We start from the raw sequence: 21,194 nt of genomic DNA on the forward strand, positions 1-21,194 counted from the left end.
CCCAAGAAGCTAGCCTGGGCTCCATAGTGAGGCTCTGATCTTATATATAAAACAAAAGAAAACAAAACCCACCAAATACCAAGTATGATCCCAAATATGATCCAACAACATTTCCTAATTTCTTAGTAAGTTAAAACACTAGAGAAAACATTAAGACATATACAAATTCCTGCTTTCAAAAACAGAGTTATTGAAGGAAGAAGCCTCCTTTACAAAGAAGAAACACAATGACTTCTACCTGTAGACTCAAGAAGCCGGAAGAGCACATGAGCTCACTTAATGAGTGCACTTTTTAAAAGGGACTAGTTTAAGGAATTAGCATGGAAGCCTCAAACTCTGTATGGGAAAGGATAAGAAATGGAGAAAGGGCCGGTAAGCTGGTAAAAACAGAATCAGTTAAGAAACGCCAACAGTCAGTGTCCTTGGGGTGCTGGGTGAGATCCTCAAGTTCCTACAGAAAAATAGGGTGCTTGCTTGGAGAGAAATCCCTTTATACAACTCACCTTAAAAAGCTCATAATTTGACTTACTTAGACTTAAAATCTTTAATGACTACATTTAATAGGCCTGTAGCAGTGTAGAATATTCAATTTCCAAACTTTTGCATACTCAATTAACAATTGTTATTGTTGAGGCAGCATTTCTCTGTGTAGCCCTGGCTGTTCTGGAACTCACTCTGTAGACCAAGCTGGCCTTAAACTCAGACATACCTCTGATTCTGTCTCTGCCTCCCAAGTGCTGGGATTAAAGATGTACACCACTATTACCCTGAACTATATTCTTAAAAACTTAAATATCTTAATTTTCACTTAAATGCTGTAATATCATAGACTTGGACCAGACCAGAACAGCTTAAAAGCATATGAACAACCTACTCATCTGTGACAGGTGATCAGTTCTGGGGTTTTGTTTTTTTTTGTTGTTGTTGTTGTTTTTGTTTTTTTCATGTCCAAGTTAGGCTACATAGTGAGACCCTGTCTTAAGAAAAAAACAATTGCCAGAGGGAGAGACAATTGGGAAGTAGAGACAGATGGTCCTCTGTGAGTTCAAGGCCAGACTACAGAGTGGGTTCCAGGACAGCCAAGGCTACATAGAGAAACTGTCTCAAAAAAAAAAAAAAAAAAAAAAAAAAACGGGGCGGGGGGGTTTGAGATAAAGAAAATAACAAACAGATTGAGGGTCTATTAAAGCACAGTCCTGAAAAACCTTCCTGGACCCAAATCTCAGTCTATAATTAGCAAGACTATTCAACTGTATCACTACTTTGTGAAGGATGACCTTCTGAAGCCAGGTGTGGTAGCACACACTTTTAGTACCAGCACTCAAGAAGCAGAGGCATGCAGCCCTCTGTAAGTTCCAGGTCAGTCAACAGTGAGATCCTACCCAAAACACAAAACAAAACAAACAAACTAAAAACCCCAGGCACGGTGGTACAATCTCCAACCCCATCACTCCTTCAGAGGAAAATCACCCAGCTAACCCGGGATGCACCACAGGGCAGCAGTAAGGAGATCCCACCTCAGCAAGATGAAAGGTGAGAACTGACCCCTCAAAGTTGTCCTCTGAGACACACACAATCATTCATTCATTTAAAACCTGCACATGCCTACAATCTTAATGAGATCTTTACAAAGAGCAATGTCACCTCAGGAAGACACAGCAGGGTGATTTTCAAAGGCTCAAGCCCCCAAACCTTACCTTGGCCTCTTTGGAGCTGCTGGAAACCTTCCCTTCGGTCTTCTTCTGCTTTGATGTGGAGGAACTGTTCTTGCTGCTGCCACTATTCTCCTTGTTGCTGGTACTGCTGGACTTTAAGGAAGACGACTGGCTGACAGTCCTCTTCCGAGAGCCATGCTCGGATTTTGAATCTTTTGAAGGAACGGGCCCAGCAGGTGAGGGCAGCAAGTCCTTTTCTTTTGCGCTACTCTGCTTAGATGACCTGCCAAGCAAAACAAATGCTCTTATTTCTGTGGCGTGATACAGGAGGGAAGGATTTTTCCACCTCTTTCACTCGATTTTAAGACAAATTTGCAAAGACATTCTCTATATGATTATTACAAAACAGAAAGACGGTAAATTCCATCAGGTAGTCACCTGTCTGTTCTGCCTCCCCTGTGTTTTCTCTTGCACAATCATGTCCAGTGCCTAAAACGATCTGCCACATGATAAATGCTTAATAAAATATAAGCAAATAGAAAAATTGTAAAAAGATTAATTCTTATCTCGTACTCTGAGCTGCCTGGTTTTATGACAACTTAACACAGGCTAGATTTTATTTGAGAGATGGGGACCCTCAGTTGAGAAAATGCTTCCGTAAGATTGGGCTTATTCAGTCAAGTCTGTGGAGCATTTTCTTAATTAGTGGTTGACATGAGCAAGGGCCCAGCCCATTGTGGGTGGTTCCATCATTGGGCTAGTGGCCCTGGGTTCTATAAGAAATCAGGCTGATCAAGCCATGAGGAACAAGCCAGTAAGCATTACTCCTCTGTGACCTCTGCAACAGCTTCTGCCTCCAGATTCCTGCCGTTTTGAATGCCTGTCCTAACTTCCTTCAATGATGAGCAGTTGTTACGGAGGTATAAGCCAAATAAATTCTTTCCTCCCCAAGTTGCTCCTGGTTATCACAGCAATAACAGCAATAGTAACCCTAACTAGGACATATTCTTATCTTATTAAAAAAGAGAGAAAGGGAAAATGTTTCCCATCTCTATTAGCTAAATGCAAAACTCTTACCACTATCCAAATGTGCATACATGTATATGACATTCAGTCAACTAAAAACAATACTCTGAAGTATGTCAAAAAGTACTAAACAACAAATGACACATATAGCCAATACTGGCACGCAACATGATTTGGGGGACATACTCTCTGTTGCTGGATGGCTTGTGGCCCGATGAGTTCTTGTCCTCCGTTTTGGGTTTTTTGCTCTCACTGGCTCGGTTATCATCATCATTCTAGACAAAAACAGGAACAGTAGGTCTTAAGCATGACAAGGGTGTCCTATGTTAGATCCAGAGCATAAACACAGTAACAGATTTCCCTAAAGTCTTATATGGTATCTCTTTTATGTAATAATTTTAGGGTTGGACAGATTTGTAGAATTAAGATGTAACTCACAAACCATAAAACACATCCTTTAAAAGTATACAACTAACTCTATGGCATTTAGATACTCAGAATTATACAGCCATCATTATAATCAATTTTAGAACATTTTTTTTTTATCAACAAAGACATCCATGTCAGCAGTTTCTTCTTCTTCAAGGCCCTGATAACCTTTAATCTGCACATTTAGTCTTTCTAGACATCACATATAAGTGAAATCATACAATGTAATCTTGATGTCTAGCTTCTTTTTCGCCTAATCTTTTAATATTCATATCATTTACGGCTGGGTAGGATTGTACCATACAGCTATAGTATAATTTATTTATTCATCATTTAATAAGCATGAAATGATGTGGCTGTGAGCACTGTAATGGTTTTGTAGACCTAGATTTCCATTTCTCTTGGACGTGAACCTGGGACTGTAACTGGTGAGTCATAAGGTAACTGTATATTCAGCTTTTGAAAGAAACTGCCAAACTGTGCTCCCATGCAACCACATCTTGCCGTTCTACCAGCAATGCATCAAGTTCCAGTTCTGCAGTTGCACTGGTGCTTGAATGCACAGCTACTTACTAACAACTAACCTCATCCCCTCTGAAAAACTTCCTGGCCAAATCCTAAGTGTTAAGCCTGTCTACTGTTGATGTTACTTCCATAGGTGAACCCAAGTTCCCCTACTGCTTCAAGTAGTAAGCAACAAGAATGCAAACAAGTATTCCACCTCTACTGTAACAGAAGAGTCTGCTTACCATCAAATGGTTAAATTCTGATAGACGAAGACATGAGAAAAAGTAATCTACAGACTGCTAGCAGGGACTGGGTCTCCTCCCATTATTATCAGTATAAACTCTAGGAATTGCCTCTGATACTTTACCAAAATCATAATTCTGGGGAAGAGCTGGAAAGATGTCTTAGTAGTTAAGAGCCACTGGCTGCTCCTGTAGAGGCTCTCTGGATTTTAAGCATCTACACGGTGGCTCACATCACATGTAACACAAGTTCCAGGGCACCCTCTTCTGACCTCCTTGGGTACTAGGAAAAATATGGTGCACATGCTGGCTCTGCGTAAAGCTGATCTCATATACCAGGTGTTGTCTTTATATTATATTGGAAGTACTCAGGGATGAGAGTGGGCTATGTGCCAACAGACTTTCCCTCCATGTTGGAACTGCATCAAGGGCTTCACACATGCTCAGCAAGATCTTTACCACTGAGCTACAACACTAAGCCCCAGGGGATGTTCTCGGTTTTGACCTGTGTTAAAGGAAAAGGCTAAACACGAAGCTAAATAGTGAATGGGTGATAGTCTCATGACTGTATCTGTCACAAAATTAGTGACTCAGCTTTTCTCACATCAGGCCAGTAATAAAAAGCATGACTTGACCTGAGTGTAAGACAGAAAATGATGCGTAGATTATACTCAGACTCCAGCATTCAATGTTTGTTCTAGTCTCACTTTTATTCTGGCCACCACACAATCTCCCCAGAGATCCTATTAAAAAAAAAAAAAATCATCCTGCTTTATTTAAGGAGACAGAGCACAGAGACACTGTTCTGTACAGAGTCTCGACGGGGCCTTGTGCTCAATCACTATTTTCCCTTACAGCTCATGATCCACAAACTATATATCCACAGCACTGCAGATGCTGGTATCTAAGAATGACCAACAGAGGCTGGCAAGATACTTCAGTGGGCAAAATCCTGACAACCTGAGCTCAGTCCCTGCGGTCCACGAGACAGAAGGAAAGAAATCATCTCCACAAGTTGTTCTCTGACCTCTAGATATGCACTGTAGTGTACGTGTGCGCACACACACATAAATAAAATAATAGAATTTAAAAGGGACAGTGACTATGTAATATAAAGTCAAGGTAGCAAGTACTTGGGCTGAGAGAGATGGGCACCTGCTACTTTTCCAGCAGGACCAAAAGTTTGGATCCCGATAACCATGTCAGGAAGCTCACAATTGGCTGTAACTGGCTCCAGGAAATTTAACTCTCTACTGGCCTCTACAGGAGCATACAACAGCATCAGTGCACACACAGATACGGACGCACACAGATACACAAACAGCGTATACTCATAGATACACATAAATAAAATTATTTTTAAAAATAGCTAGTATTTTAATATCGAGATATTTAAGGGTATGGAAATGGGAACAAAAATATTTCTAAAAGAGAAAAAGAACCACCACCTCTTTACAGACCTTGTGTTTCCTCTTGCCTTTGTTGGAAGCCTTTTCTGAGGCTTGCTTCTGCACCTCTCTCACGTGTTTTTCTGGCACATTTTTCTTTTCCCCCTTGGGTGGTTCTGTTTCTTTGTAAGGCTTCCCAGGTATTCTAGCCAACAGATTCAGGTCAATCTTCACAATAAGTGGATACCTGTCATCAGGCTCACTGAGTGGGGAAAGGAGCTCCTTCTCTTCCATAGGAGAGAACATTCGTTGCCGAAAAAAGCTATCTTCTTCCTCCACTGAGGAGGGTTTAACAGGAGTCCTATTGCTCTCAGGGTACTTAGGAGTCTGTGAGGAGGGAGGGAGACTCTCACTTTCATCTGAATCTGAGGACGAGGTATCTGTTTCTATGATTTCCCGTGATTTCTGGGAGGATTTACTTGCTGACTTGTATTTCTTTTTCTCTGCTATAGGTCGAGGGGAAGATTTCGACTCCTTTTTGATGTTGGGTTTCCTTGAGCCTTTGGTGGCTGCTTTATGCCTGCTGGAGGGCATGCTGGTAGCCATGTCTACAGGGGTCTCACTTTCTATCTTCAGGCCTCCCCGGGGCTCTTCAGCAGCTGACTTCTCAGTTTTTTTGGGTTGTTTTTTACCCACAGTTCTCCTCTGTGTGGTGTTGTCACTCTGTGCAGGAGACTTCTGCCTCCCACGACCGCTCTCTGACCCCTTTTGGATGGTTTTAGAGTCCCGTCCAGGAGTAGCAGAACTTGTTTCTTTTGGCCCGCCAGGATCAGTGTAGTTATTTACAGCACCCTGTTCTCGGCCTTCCTTTTTGTAGGCTTGAGAGGATGGGATGTTACTGTCTACAGAAGAAGCTGGAGACACTTTATGTGGGTTCACTTTGTTCAACCAATTATCAAGTTGCCACTTGTTTGTTGGTGGTGGTTCAGGCTGCAAAAAAAAAACAAAACAGAGAAATATAGAGATGTAGGGTTTTCCCCCCAATACTGAAGCTTTCCCTCTCTTTACAAAGTCAAGTAAGAGGAAAAAGAATAGTGCTTAAGGTGATAAGCACTGTCTGGCAAGTTTCTTCCAGGATGAAAGCACAGGTTTAACACTAATCACTTGGCCTCCTGAGTGCTAGAGTCAGGTAGAGCCACCATGAACAGCTTATTACAAATGGCCTTTAAATAACCGTTATTCCAGGTAGGAGTTTAACTTGAAAGGTATATTGCAAAGGATTTAATTCTAGAAAGTAAACATGATGTAGGTATCAGGAGAGACTTTCAACTGTACTTTATCACTCTCCGGTACGATTACACAACGGAAGAGCATGTTAGTCACAGTAACTACATAACAGAAATTCCTTGTTAAGAGGCAAAATTAAGGATTAAATTCTAATTTTTAAAAAAGTTTTTCAAATAATAAGAAAACCAAAATAGTTTAGGTTTTTTATAAGATGCATAGTTCAACTGCCTTTGATCAGTATATGCAGTAATGGGTTTAGTGGACATCATGAGGCTTGAGAGCTGCAGAAGCACCCCTGCCTCACCTCAGGAGATGCACTCTGGGATGGTTCATTTGCCTCACTGTCACTGGAGCTACTTTCACTTTCCGAGTCAGATCCAGAGCTGCTTTCAGATCCACTGTGGCTGCTGGAGTCATCCCTAGAGTTATCTGCTCCCTCACTATTATGATGTGAAGGTTCGGAGTTACTGAAAGAGATAAAATAGAAATGACAAGTTTCCTTTATGATGGAAAAACCCCACCCAAATCTGACATCCAACCTTATTAACGATGTGTGCATAAGAAACCTAAAACTTGGTTGCAAATGAAATAGACATCCCCCATGTATCATTCAGTTAATAATACTCACTTCTAACATATTTTAAATCTTACCCAGTTTGAGTTCAAAATTTAATGAATTTAATTTCCAGAATTATACAACCATCATCACAACTGACATTATTTAAAAAGCCGCTTATGGTACCACCACAATGTTAAATCAGACTAATCTCAGCCCTCAAAACAATTACAACAAAACCACAAAATAAAAGGATCCCTACCTTCCGGGTGTACTCCTTGGCATAGTCTTATCACAATCCTAAAAGTGAAGCATAAGAAATCTGTGAATGAATAATACTCTATTCAAATAATATAAATGTCTGAACTAAAAAAAAAAACAAAAGCTGGCTTCTCTACCATATGAAACAAGATATACTTAAAACAGTGATTGAAACAAAAACAGTACAGTATACCACAGCACTCAGTAAGTAGAGGCAGCAGGATCATGAATCTGAGGCTAGCCTGGGACACTTACTGAAAATGCCTCAAACCAAAAACAATAACCAAAACCCCTCAGACAATAACCAGCCAGGACCCTGTTTTTGCTTAAGTTAGGATTCGCCTAACTAGTCCTTAGTAGCACTACTACCAAATAAAAGAGGTAAGAGAAAAAAAGTGTCTCTAGGATAAGACTTAAAATTTTTGGAGATTGGAGAGATGGTTCATCAGTTAAGAGCACTCGATGCTCTTACAGAGAGGATCCAGGTTCAATTCCCAGAACTCACATGGTGCTCAGAACCACCTGTAGCTCTAGTTCCAGGGAACTCATACATATAAAAGAATAAATGTTGTTAACAACTTTGCAAATATTTCTTGTAAGTACTCTCCTGCTTCAAAAGTATTCTCTGATCCACAATAAATATTTTTAAAAAGTCAATCTTTAAAAAAATGAAAAAAGAAGCTTGAAGACATTGCAGAAGGCTGTAAGCATCCAGTGTCAGAAAGCTTATAAAAAAGTTACTGGCTCTTAAGTTAAGACATAATAAAACAGTAGTGTAGAGGACTGACAGACTGTAAAGAGCACACACCTGTTCCCCATCACTGTCTTCACTGCTGCTTAGTTTTAAGTCATCTTTTAACATACTAGAGGAAAAAGGTAGAAAAGAGCATTAATTAATCACAGCAAACTACAGTACTAAATGTGTACCAATAATTCTAGGAATCACCATTGTGTTAGACAAAAATTTAAGTGAAGCATACATACACATATATATATATATACTTATATATATACTTATATATAAACTTATATATATATATACTTATATATATACATATATATATATATATATATACTTTCTCACCTATTTGGATTTGTTCACATTATACTAAAAAAATTAAAAGTAAATTAGCCATTTTTATAAGACCTAGACTTTCCATGCATTAACAAAATATGTTTAGGTCAGCCTTGTCTACAGAACTAGTTCCAGGACAGCCAAGGCTACACACACAAAAAAACCAACAACAACAACAATCAAACCCTGTCTCGAAAAACAACAACAAAAATTATTTTTAAAGAAAGCAAAATTTAGTGTTCTGCAAAGGGAGAGAGGCATGGTAGGAACAGAAGATCTGCGGCCTACATGAGTAAAACATTCAATTTTTGTTTCCTAAATAAATTCTCATATACATTCCTGTTACAACAAACTTGTCTCTAATTATAAATGTACATATATATATATATACTCAAACAATTAATATAGCTTTGGTTTACCAGATATGATTCCTAAATAGCAGCAAGATAAAGTCAAAGCATCAAGCAATTCCTTCTTCGTCTCCAATAATCCACAAAGGGACACCTACATAACTTGTGGTGACCGATAACTGTGAAAATCACAACACAAGTTCCACAGTCAAAGTTGTGGTTTAAAACTGCCTGGCTAGGATGACAAGAAGACACCAGCAAAAGAATAGTTTTGGGTAAGAAATAACCATGTATGAACTTTTAAATTCCAAGTTCCAAATCTTCCTTCACTAAAATTCAAATTGAATTAAAAATATATAAATATAATAACATGAAAATTTCTACAATTTGTTTTAAAGTAAAATCAAAGATTTAAGTTTTCTTTTAATAATTAAACTTAAAATCCGAGCAACACAATCTGTGTTTTTTTATATGAAAGAAAAATTACAACAAAGTTTAGGAGACCTATACCTAGAAAAATGCTTCCTTTCTTGTCGCTTGTAGTTCCATTACCTTTCTTCCTAAAGTGTGGTGAGTTTCCAGTCAGTAGGAAGAAGTCTTCTTTCGCTGCAGTAACTACTTCCACTCCCCTCAAAGCTCAATCTGCATTTCTAAATCTCACCACAAATTCAAAACATACACACACACAAAAAAATCCCCTGGAAATAAAGCAACCAGGTGGCTATAGAATATGAAAAGTGTTTTACAACTAGGTCAGTAAATGAAAAATTTAAAAAGTTTCCTTTTGAACAAGGACTTAAGCATATCTCTATGACTGATTTCCAGTGAGGGAAATGTACCCTGAATTCTCTCAGCCCTTATGATTTAATAATGGCAGCTCAATGAACCTGTTTACATACGTGAGTATGTCAAAGCCTTCACCACACTGTTCCAGGTCCAGCATGCTTTTGTTTCCTCAGCAAACACAGTGATGTGTCCATGTACAGCAGACATGCATTATTAGTTCTTGCATGCAGGGCTAACAGGGATACAGAAGTTTCTCAGCAGTGTATGGGAAGTGTTTTCAATCATGTACCTCCTTCTCAATCCTTTTGTTACGTGAAAAGGCTATGAGGCTGAGGTTATCAATGTGGTCTGTGGCCATGGCACAGGAAGCCACACAGTGGCTGTTTCTTTGGACCTTGTTCTAATCTAATTACGGAGTTAACCTGTAATCGTAGGAGTTATGTGCTCAACTCTCCAGATGTAATTTATCATCATCTAAAAACCTATCCCTACTGTGATACATATGTATGTGATACATATATCTGATTCTATGTGTGCTTTAGTATACTTTAGTATGTGTGCTTTAGTGCCTAGGTGGAAAGTTTACTAAGAAGAATCCTATCTTTAACACAATTTATTAAATGTAAACTATGAGCTCAGGGTAGGTGTGGACAGATCATGGACTATAGGTGAAACCTAGGCCACAAGTGTTTTTTCTTTTCTTTTTTTTTTTTTTGAGATACTTGTTGTTTTGGAAAAAAAGGTATTACTTATATATAGCCCAGGTTGGCCCAACTTGATTTGCAGCTCTTGCTGGCTTTAAATTAATGGCAATCCTCCTGACTCAGCCTTCCGAGTGCTGGGTTATAGACATGTATTTCCACAGCCAGGATTCCGCTGGTGTAAAGAAATTCTTATCAGACTGGAGATATTGCTCAGGTGTATGGTACTTGCGGAGTATGTGCAAGATTCTGTGTTCAACCTCTTTCTCCATCGAGAGAGAGAGAGAGAAAGAGAGAAAGCGCAGGTATAATAACACTTGCCTATATATAATCTGAACACTTGGGAGGCAGAGCCAAGAGGAGCAAGTTCAAGTCATCTGTGACTACATAGAGAAAGTTTGAGAACAGCCCAGACTACATGACACTTGATCTCAAAAAACAAAACTAACCAAATTAGTGTTATTACACAGAACACAGCCATGTCTGTAGTCTATACAGCTTTTATATTATAGTGACAAAACTGAGCTCTTAGGACATAAGATACATGGTCTTTAAAATCTACAACTTCTGGCCCTTTTCAGGCAAAGTTAGCTTACATCTGCCTTAAAACATTAGTGTTTCTGCATGGGGATGTGTGCAGTTCAATAGTAAAGTATGAGCTTCTAGTTTCAGATTAAAAAACAGAGTTCAATGAAATGGCTCCGTTGATAAAGGTGCTTGCTACTGCGCCCAACAACCTGACCTTCATCGCTAGGACCAAAGAACTGGGTCCCACAGGTTGTTCTTTGACTTCCACATGCCTCCCCCCCCACACACACACAATAAATGGGAATTTAAATAAAAAAAAAAGGATAATTTCTATCACTCAAAATATCCAGCTATTACAGATAACTTCCGGGGGGGGAAAAACTATTAAGAAATATACTTACGATTTTGACTGGTGTCCATTTGATGTTTTAGCGGAAGCATTGTATCTTTCTAAAACAAAAAATGTAGAAGTGAGCAACTGAAATTGGTTGTTTAGATTATAAAATATCTACACAAAATGTCTAGTCAACAATATATATCAAAATAAATGCACTGCACACGGTGCACAAAAGACACAGGCATTCTCATAAGCAATGATCTTCCATAGCCATTTCAGGAAAATGAGTTCATATTACCTTATCAATATTGTAACTATCCTGCTACTAATCTAGTTCAATGAAAGCAACCTATCCAGTATCTGGAGGAATACTCATACATACAGACAGACATGATGTTCATAATAATAAGGCTTTTGTAGTTTTTGGAGACAGAGTCTCACTACACAGCTCAGGCTTGCCCAAATTCACAATGCAGAGCCTGGACTGGCCTTGAACCTGCAATCTGTCTTCCCCAGAGTCAGGGTAATAAGTGTGTGTCACCACATCCAGATTTTAATAGCACAGCTTTAATAACAAAAGCTAAGAAATAAAATACATGTCCATTAGTAGAAGGCTAATTAAATGACTGTAATTATTTCCTGAAATATGGTTTAAATATTACAAAGAGTGAACTAAAATTTCATACTGATAAACATTTAAAGTAACCCAGTGAAAAATACAATGTACTAACAAACCAGATGAAGTTTATGGTCCCATTTGCCATAATTAAACACTAAGGAAGTAAATAAGGGTGAGGAAAAAGTAAGGAGACATTCTTAAGAGAAAATTAAAAGGTTTTGGTTTATAGCTAGCTATTTTGGTCATATCAACATGTGAAAGCTGGGTGTGGTGGCTCAGGCCTTTAATCCTAGCAACCCAGAGACAGAGGTGGGAGAATCTCTGACTGATATGCCAGCCTGGGCTAAACAGTGAGATCGTGCTTTAAAAAAAATCACCATTACAGCCAGGCAATGGTGATGCATGCCTTTAATCCCAGCACATAGGAAGCAAGAGCAGGCAGATCTGTGAGTTCAAGGATAGTCTGGTCTACAGAGAGAGTTCCAAGACAGCTAAGGCTATGTAGGGAAACCCTGTCTCAAAAAAACAAACAAAACCAAGAAACTCACTGTCACTTCCCTTTTACCTTTTTATCTCTAACTACAGCTGTTCGATAGAAATAAACAGACACACAGATTTAAAGTTTGACTGCTCCAAGTTGTCTTATGACCTCCACATGTGTACTATGGCATTCCCATGCCTCCTACACACATGATAAATAAGTAAAGAAGAGATACATTCTTGCATTAAGATCACACACACAGACCAACTAGCAAAAGGTCAAATCTTATTTACATCTTTCAGAATACTCTTAAAACAGCATAAATCTATCTCGTAACCTGCTGTTCCTAGAATATCTTTTGTTTTTTGTTCCAGCACTACATAGTAACACTCCAACATCTGCAGTGGCCCTAACCTCACCAATATCAATCTGCCCATTTCTTGGTTCCACATATCTCTATAGCCATTATCCACAAGAATTCTGAAAAGCGCAAAGTGGAGGTGAAAGTGAGGCTGCAGAGGACAGCAGGCTTTTTATCCAGACTAGAAGCCTCAGGAAGAATAAATACAGGATGCCCAAAGAGCCCATAGTAGTGCTAACATGACCATTCCTGCCTCTTGTTTTATCACCACAAAACTAATACCATGAAAAAAGTGAAAAGACAGAAAACGGCTCTTGATTTCATGAGGTGCCCACTAAACTGATTTTATGAAATATCAACTATTAGTTCAAATAAATAAGCTTATTTTGATTTTTGTTTGTTTGTTTTTTGAGACAGGGTCTCTTTACATATACTTGGTTGGCTTGAAGCTCCCTAAGTAGACTAGGCTGGCCTTAAACTTACCGAGATCTGTCTGCCTCTGCTCCTAACTACAGGGAGGATTTAAAAGCATGCACTACCATGCCTAGCTTATTTTGATTTTTAATGACCTACAGTTACTGAGTTTTCTTAAGAATGAGCTCAGCTTGTTATGTATCAGATCATAAATTCAGGGTAAGATGGGGCTGGAGAGTTGACTCAGAGGTTAAGAGCATTGGCTGCTCTTCCAAAGTTCCTGACTTCAATTCCCAGCACCCATATGGTGGCTCATAACCATTTATGTATAGTGAGATCTGGTGCCCTCTTCAGGCATGCAGGCAGAACACTGTAGACATAATAAATAAATAAATCTTTAAAAAAAATCAGGGTAAGACATGTAAAAAAATTACTAGAAAGTACTATTAGGAGTGACTACATGAATAAAATGTCCAATAAAATAGGTTACTTTGAAAGCCAGGAAGAAAAGAAATACTTACTTTGTTCTCCGGGGCCAAAGTTAGACTGCTGAGACTCCTGAAAGTAAGGAACATAGAGTTACGCAAAGTGATGGTGTGTGAGAAAAATCCATAGTGGGAAAAGCTCCGAGTGATAGAAATACTCCAACATGCACGAAAGAAAAACACTGGAAGAATGTTATCGCCCTCTAAGCAACAGACTCCAGGAGAGCTCACAGAGGCAGCACGGAGCCACCAAGAGTCTCCATTTCTTTTCAACAGAACTTATGATCTAACTCAGCGACCTAGAGAGTTCAAATAATTTCAAGATTTTTGGTCTTGGGGCTGGAACGATATCTAGTGTTTAGAGCAAGCTCTTGCTAAGGATCTGAGTTCAGGTCTTGGCATCCATGTTGTGCAGATCACGCCCCACTGTAACTTCACCTCCGAGGATGAAGACCCCTTCTCACAGCTTCTTGAGCCCCTGAGCCCACCTGCACATACTGCACACACACACTTCTAACTAAAGATAAACCCGATTCTTGGTCTTAAGGAAATGCTGGACTACAGGTGTGAATAAGCAGTAGACAGCATTTCCTTTTTCCTAAGATTTATTTTTTTATTTAAACTGTGTAGCACAGGCTGGCCTCGAACTCGTGATCCTCCTGCCTCTGCCTCCTTTGGCAAATCCTACTGGTGTGCGCCACCACCACTGACCTGCATTTCCTTACTATCCCCAAGGTCCTCGGTTCAATCCCCAGTACCCCAAAGGGGAGGGGCTTAGTTTGAAAAGAAAAAAAGGAGCTAGGGATTGAGCTCAGTTGATAGGTACCTGTCCAGCATGGTGCTGTGGCTCATAACTACAATGTCAGTACTTCAGAGGAAAAGGCTGAAAACTGGAAAATGAAGGACACTCTAAGCCCCTAAGCTATACTGTGAGTTCAAGGGTAGTCTGTGCCACCTAAGAGCCCATCTCATAGAATAGTACACTAGATGAACACAGCTGTGCAATCTAGAATACATTCAAAATATACTATTCTCTCTCTAAAAAAAAAAAAAAAAAAAAAGCTTCCACATGGGTATTCCACGCCACTTTACTCCCTTCCTACCTCCCGTCCCTAGTTTCTTACAAACTAATAGCACTGTGAAAACAAACGGTCACATATGTCTTTATTATTTGTTTGCTTGTTGTTCTTTCCAGATAGATAGCTCTGGCTGGTCTAAAACTCTATGTAGATCAGGCTGTGCTCAAATTCAGAGATTCTTTTGCCTCTGCCTCCCCCACACTGAGCACATGCTCTTTTTAAAGCTCTATGATAGTACAGAGCCTGGCACTAGAGAAGCTTCAAAAACATCACAGAAACATCACTTTCCAAATAACTTCATATGCAAGCGTGTTTTTCCAGGTTAAGTCTGTGCTATAAGATATAATGCCAAAATTATACAGAGCCATAAAAAACCTACTTAAAAATCTTCCTTTAATGACAGAATTTTCCAAAAAAGAGCAACCCAAATAATAAGCAAACTAAAAAACACTTGCTGTTAGAAATAAGTCAACTAAGCTGCGGCAGTGAACAACTGTGATCCCAGCACTCAGGGAGGCAGACACAGGCAGATCTCTGTGAGTTTGAGGCCAGCTTGGTCTACAAAGTGAGTCCAGGACAGACAAGGCTACACAGAGAAAATCTGTCTCAAAAAACCAAACCAAACCAAAAATAAATAAATACATAAAAATAAAATAAAATAAAAAGAAGTCAATTAAACCGAGCACGGTGGCACACACCCGTAATCCCAGTGCTTGGAGAGGTAGAGGCAGGCAGGCAGTTTGAGACCAACCTGGTCTACAAACTGGGTCCAGGACAGCCAAGGCTACATAGAGAAACCCCATCTCAAAAACAACAACTACAACAACAAAAAACAAGTCAACTAGTTTTTCAAGATCACTCAATGAAGAAATAACTTTTTCAACAAATTGTGTCAGGACAAGAGCCACAGCCAAAAGAATGAAGTTAATGTGACGGCTAAAGCTAAAGAAAATAGTGCCAAATCTTAATGACTTTGCATTTAGCAGAGATTTCTTATCGTAATAAATCAGATACACACAAAACCACATAAATTGGATTCATTAAAATCAAGAACTTTTATAGCTCCAAGGACACCATCAAGAAAGTGAAATGAGCCAGGCCTGGTGACTCCTACTTGTCATCCTAACACTTAGAAGGCTGAGACAAGAGGGCCTCAAGCTTCAGGCTAGCATGGGCTACACAGTGAGTTCCAGGCCAACATAAGTTACAAAGTAAAAATGTGTCAAAAAGGAAACAAAATGAAAGGAAAACTAAGGGTGTGGCTCAATGGTATTAAAAGGGATCTAGTCACTTGAAACATATAACTCTCTCAACAGGTATGCACACGCAAACACACACCAAGAAAGTGAAAAAAGAGTGACACATACTTGTAGTATCAAGAGGCGGAGACAGGAGGACTGAATTCAAGGCCAGTCTGGCTTTACAGCAGGCCTGTAGGTCAATAATTAAGGAGAAGTGGGGAAGGAAAGCCGGATTACAGAATGGGAGAATGTATGGGTAAGTCCTATCTTTATAATGGATTGGTATCTGTACTATACAGAGTTGTAAGCATTCCTTACAACGTAGAAGTCCTCATTTACTAGATATGTTTATAGCCATGAAAGATCACATAATCTTAGATTCCACTTATTTGGAGCAGAGAAGTAAGGGAAAACTAGCTACAGGGCATGAGATTCCCTTATGAAAAAGATACAAGGATGGTCTATAACTGGCAATGGATGCACATATCTATAAATGTGCTCAAACCACTGAACTGATGAATTACATTGTCAGTAAATTATTACTTTTGGATGTAACAAAATCTTACTACATAAGAACTACCTTATTTTTAAAATGTAAATAGAAAGCAACTAAGAAGTCATTTTTATGAATTATGTTAAAAATGGAGAGTCCTGCCAGGCTGTGGTGGAGCAAGCCTTCGATCCTAGCCCTCAAAAGACAGAGAGAAGCAGATCTCTGTTAGTTCGAGGCCAGCCTGGTCTATAAAACAAGTTCCTGGACAGCCAAGAATACACAGGAAAAACTTAAAAAAAAAAAAAAAAAGATTTCTAATTGTCTCATATTAGTTTAGTTGGCAAGTAGTCCAAGAGTTAAAAGCCCAGTAGGGGGTGGTTGTATACACTTTTAGTCCCAGCACTAGGGAGACAGAGGCAGGGAATTCTCTGTGAATTCACACCAGCCAGGGCTGCATACTAAGAATCAATGTCCTTCCCCCAGCCCCCAAAATAATATATTCTGTCTCCGTCAAAATGCCTCATCTCCTTTGAGCTATCTTTTTTGTTGTTTTTTGTTTCGAGACAGGGTTTCTCTGTGTAACCTTGGCTGGCCTGGACTCACTTTGGAGACCAGGCTGGCCTCAAACTCACAAAGATCTGTCTGCCTCTGCCTCCCTGAGTGCTGGGATTAAAGGCGTGTGACACAACACCCTGTTATGAACTTTGTTTTTCATCTAGGATGACTATGTAATGCATCTTCTTTATTGAAGTGTTCCCCTTTCACTCAACGCTGCCTTCTATTTTTTTTTTTTTTTTTTTGCAAACCCAACTCTTTTTTTTTTTCTTCCACAAATCCACTTTTATTTATTTACTCTTCATTAGTTTAAATCCGGAAAGGGTACAGCATCACAAGGATTCTGTGTCCAATGGCCTTTGCAGGAAGGTTGCTTTGGGATTTGGCAGGAACCAGGCCACTGTTTCCATGGGCCCCAGTCACTTTTCCCCAGATCACTCTGGTTTTGTTTGGTTTGCCTCCAGGAGTCCCTGTATTGTTTTTTGCTTTATACACAAAAGCACATCTCTTGCCTAAGTAGAATTCAGTTTCATCTTGGGCATAAACACCTTCAATTTTCAAAAGAGCTGTGTGCCCTCTTTGGTTCTGGAGACGTTTTTGTGGCCAGCAAAAATGACCTTGCACCACAGCCTTCCAGACATGTTTGCTTAGAAGTCCTGTTCCCAGCAGGCCTCCACAGGCGCCAAGATGACACAAAGAGTACAAACCCAATTCTTAATGTATCATCATAGCTTTTCTATTTTTTAGGCAATGTACCATCATTTTTTGTTTTTCCTAGGTATAACCCTCACCCTTCTTTTGGAGACCAGGTCTCACTATGTACACTATGTAGCTAGGGATGACCTTGAACTCCTTGATTGTCTCAACCTTGAATGAAGGCTGGGGTTTCAGGCCACCTTTGCCTCACATTTACTCCTATATCTAGGTACCAGTGAAACAGAATAACAAACAAAAAGAGCACTAGCTCTATGAAGACAGTATCTTTAATGATTCAACTACTAATAAAAATTCAACTACCAAGGAAAATAAATGCAGGTCAGAAACGTGCTAAGCATCAAACAACAGTTTTTAATATAAGCTCACTACTGTTGTATATGAGAGACAGCTTGCCAGTTTCATCCCCAACACTGACACGGCAGCTCCAACTGTCTGTAACTTCAATTCCAGTGGATCTGTATGGTGGTCTGAATAGGTATGGTCCCATAAACTCAGGTGTGTAAATTCTTGGCCCATGTGGACTGGCACTATTAGGATGTGTGGCTTTTGTTGGAGGAAGTGTGTCACTATGGGGGTGGGCTTTGAGGTCGCCTATGCTCAATAAGAGTCCAGTCTTATTCTGCTGCCTGTGGATCAAGATGTAGAACTCTCAGCTCCTTCTCCAGCACCATGTCTGGCTGACACTTCTATGCTTCCCACCATGGTGTTAATGGACCTAACCTTTCAAACTGTAAGCTAGCCCCAATTAAATGTTTTCCCTTACAAGAGCTGCCTTGGTCATGGTGTCTCTTCACAGCAATGGAAACCCTAACTCAGACAATCTGACACCCTCTTCCAGCATCTGAGGGCATTGCAGACATGTGGTACACATGCACAAGCACACATGCAAGCAAAACACCCACACAGAGTTAAAAAAGAAGCAGACCTGCAGGGTCAGCAAGATAGCTCTGTGGGTAAAAACACCTGCTGCCAAGCCTGAAACCCAGAGTTCCATCCCTGGCACTCAGATGGTAGAAGTAGAGAACCAACTGTCAGTGGTTGTTCTCTGACAACAAACGCAAATTTTTAAAAGTAAAGCTCTGGCATGGCAATGCACACCTTTAATTCCAGCACAGGGAGAATCTGTCAGTTTCAGGCCAGCCTCGTACAAGTAGAGTCTTAGATTAGCCAGGACTATACAGTGAAAGACACCGTCTCAATAAAAGAAACTAATGCCAATGTATTTCAAAGTCAGGAGGAAAGAAGTAGGAGGGTCAATCTCATACCCTTCTGGCATCCGGGAGCTCTGGTGCACAGAGCTATGCCTGCTTGTAGTGTTGCTTCTGTTTTGATTGTAGTGTATTTGCTACCTTTTTTGTTGGTTTGTTTTAAGGTAGGTTTCATATAGTTTAGGCTGACAAACTTGCTATTCAGCCAAGGATGACCAGGCTTGCTTTGAATTTACAGAGATCCACCTGTCTCTGCCACCTGAACGCTGGGATTAAAGGCATATACCTGGCCTCTTCCTTTTTGTTGCTGTTTTTTAAAAATATTATTATGAGTGTTTTGCTTGTATGTATGTTATGTACTATTTCATGCTTGGGGCCACAGAGGCCGGAAAAGGGTGCTAAATCCCCTGGATCTGGAGTTATAGGTGCTTGTTACCTGTTCCTCTGGGATAGCAAGCCAAAGCTCTTAATCAGAGCCATATCTCCAAGCCCTTCATTCTTATGTAAATATCCCTTTTTGTTAGAGAGGAATACTATCTAAATGTGTAGTGTTTTGCCTGCAGCAGCCAGAAAACAGCCCAGAGGCTACTACCAAAAAGCAAGTTTCAACAGCTTCCAGACTAAAACTGGAAAATCTAACATGCTATCCCAACTGTACTCAAGTACTCTGCCTCTTTCCTGTGAAAAAGAATGACCTAGTTGTGCTCCGACTGAAAGGCTACTGTCTACTAATTCTGCACCAAATCTCAATGCCTTTTAAATTTCAGGGTTACCACTCTTCCATGTATAATTTCTATCTTTTATCACATCATTATGCTCATCTTATAAATATGACTAAATATTCTATCTTGCAAAAACATTCTCAACATGATATGCTGCTTCTAGCATATTTGTCTGGTACCATTTATAGGAACGTGCTTAAAAAGGCAATCTTCTTTTATATATTCACCATCTGCCAGTATCTCTGTAGCTTGCTGCAATCACTGTACTATCTAGCTTTCTATTTAAAAGGTTTGTGGATGGGTGTGATTTTGCATATCTTTAATATTAGCACTTGGGAAGAAGAGGCATGTGGATTTCTCCTAAGAAGATCATGTCTAAAAAAACAAACAAAAAACTTTTTTAAAAAGGTTGTCATCATCAAGAATGACTGTCAAATCTAATGCTTGAACATCTTTTAAAAATAAATAAAAAGCAGAAATTTAGAAGTACAAACCCCATCTGAAATCACAATACATTGAGACCAACAGCGTATCAGATATTGCAAAACCTAAGAATATAGCAGCAGAAGCAATATAAAACTGAACAAAACAGAAGAATGCATTATGTAAAAAGAGTCCCTGAAGCAAGGAGAAGGAAACAGAAAAGAATCTGAGGACTATAAATAACTGCAAAGGTTTTTCTAACTTGATAGAAACTACAAATCACAAATTCCAAGCACAACACAAGAAAAGAATAACATATATAGACCAGTAAAGTCAAAATATCGACAAGTTAGAATTCTATAACCAGGGGTGGGGGTTGGGGTGGGCGCAGGCGTAAGCATGGTAATACCTGTATCTCAGAGGTGGAAGAAGCAGGATGACATTGAGGTCCAAGGGAGCCTGGGCTGTCTAGTGAAGCCCTATCTAAACAAACAGAACAGCCAAGCACTGTTGCTGCTTGCCAGTCCCAGATACCTTGAGACTGAAGTAGGGGACAACTTGAGCCTAGGTTCTGGGACAGGCTGGGCAACAAAGCAAGATAATATCTCTCCCTACACACACACACACACACACACACACACACACACACACGAACCCCCTTCTTAATACATTCCAACTCTGCTCCATTCTTAATTGTATTGAAATTCTTTTTCTAAGACAAAAATAAAAAAACTAAAAAACTAAAAAAAAAAAAAAAAAAAAAAAAAATCTCAGCTTCACCTGAATATAGATCACCTAAAAGAACTCAGGCTGCTGCCGGCAGAAGCATGGAGCTGTTTTCTAGCTTCTGCCCCACTGCTGCTGACAAAACAATTAATAATTAATTAAAAAATTTTTAGATGCATAGCAAAAAAAGTACTGAAGGAAACAGCTAGGACAAAAAAGAACTGGCACCAGATAGAGAGTTCAATGAACTAAATGACAAGCAAAAGAAATGCTAACTGCACAGGAAGCATTTTCTTTATCTTCGTTACTTTAATACTGATTAAATATAATAGGCTAGGCATGGTGGGGCACGCAACCCCAACACTTGGAAGACAGTGGCAAGATTATCAGACCTTCACGGTCATTCTTAGCTACCTAGATCGTCTGAGGCAGCCCAGGACAAAGAATGAAAGGTAGGTAGGTTTGAGGGAAAAGGGGGACTGGGAAAATTAAGGGGACATGGGGAAAAGAGACCCCAGTCCAGAGTCTGATTCAAGTTTCTC

General features: G+C 39.6%; 1 protein-coding gene and 1 pseudogene across 3 annotated transcripts in view; both read right to left on the minus strand.

The window, feature by feature from the left end:
- Aff4 (ALF transcription elongation factor 4) overlaps positions 1-21,194 on the minus strand; it is a 77,739-nt gene that overhangs the window by 16,948 nt on the left and 39,597 nt on the right. For all 3 annotated transcript variants that reach the window (XM_060363728.1, XM_060363727.1, XM_021637332.2), the window contains 8 exons: positions 13,525-13,561; positions 11,193-11,241; positions 8,160-8,214; positions 7,353-7,390; positions 6,839-7,001; positions 5,320-6,237; positions 2,868-2,956; positions 1,698-1,938 (listed from right to left, as the gene is read on the minus strand). In XM_060363728.1, coding sequence (XP_060219711.1) covers positions 1,698-1,938; positions 2,868-2,956; positions 5,320-6,237; positions 6,839-7,001; positions 7,353-7,390; positions 8,160-8,214; positions 11,193-11,241; positions 13,525-13,561 — 1,590 coding nt within the window. The remainder of the gene's footprint in view (positions 1-1,697; positions 1,939-2,867; positions 2,957-5,319; positions 6,238-6,838; positions 7,002-7,352; positions 7,391-8,159; positions 8,215-11,192; positions 11,242-13,524; positions 13,562-21,194) is intronic.
- Positions 17,078-20,740, minus strand: LOC132646306 (large ribosomal subunit protein eL33-like; annotated as a pseudogene).

The sequence above is a fragment of the Meriones unguiculatus genome, chromosome 11 (assembly GCF_030254825.1).
Source record: "Meriones unguiculatus strain TT.TT164.6M chromosome 11, Bangor_MerUng_6.1, whole genome shotgun sequence".
NCBI lineage: Eukaryota > Metazoa > Chordata > Mammalia > Rodentia > Muridae > Meriones > Meriones unguiculatus.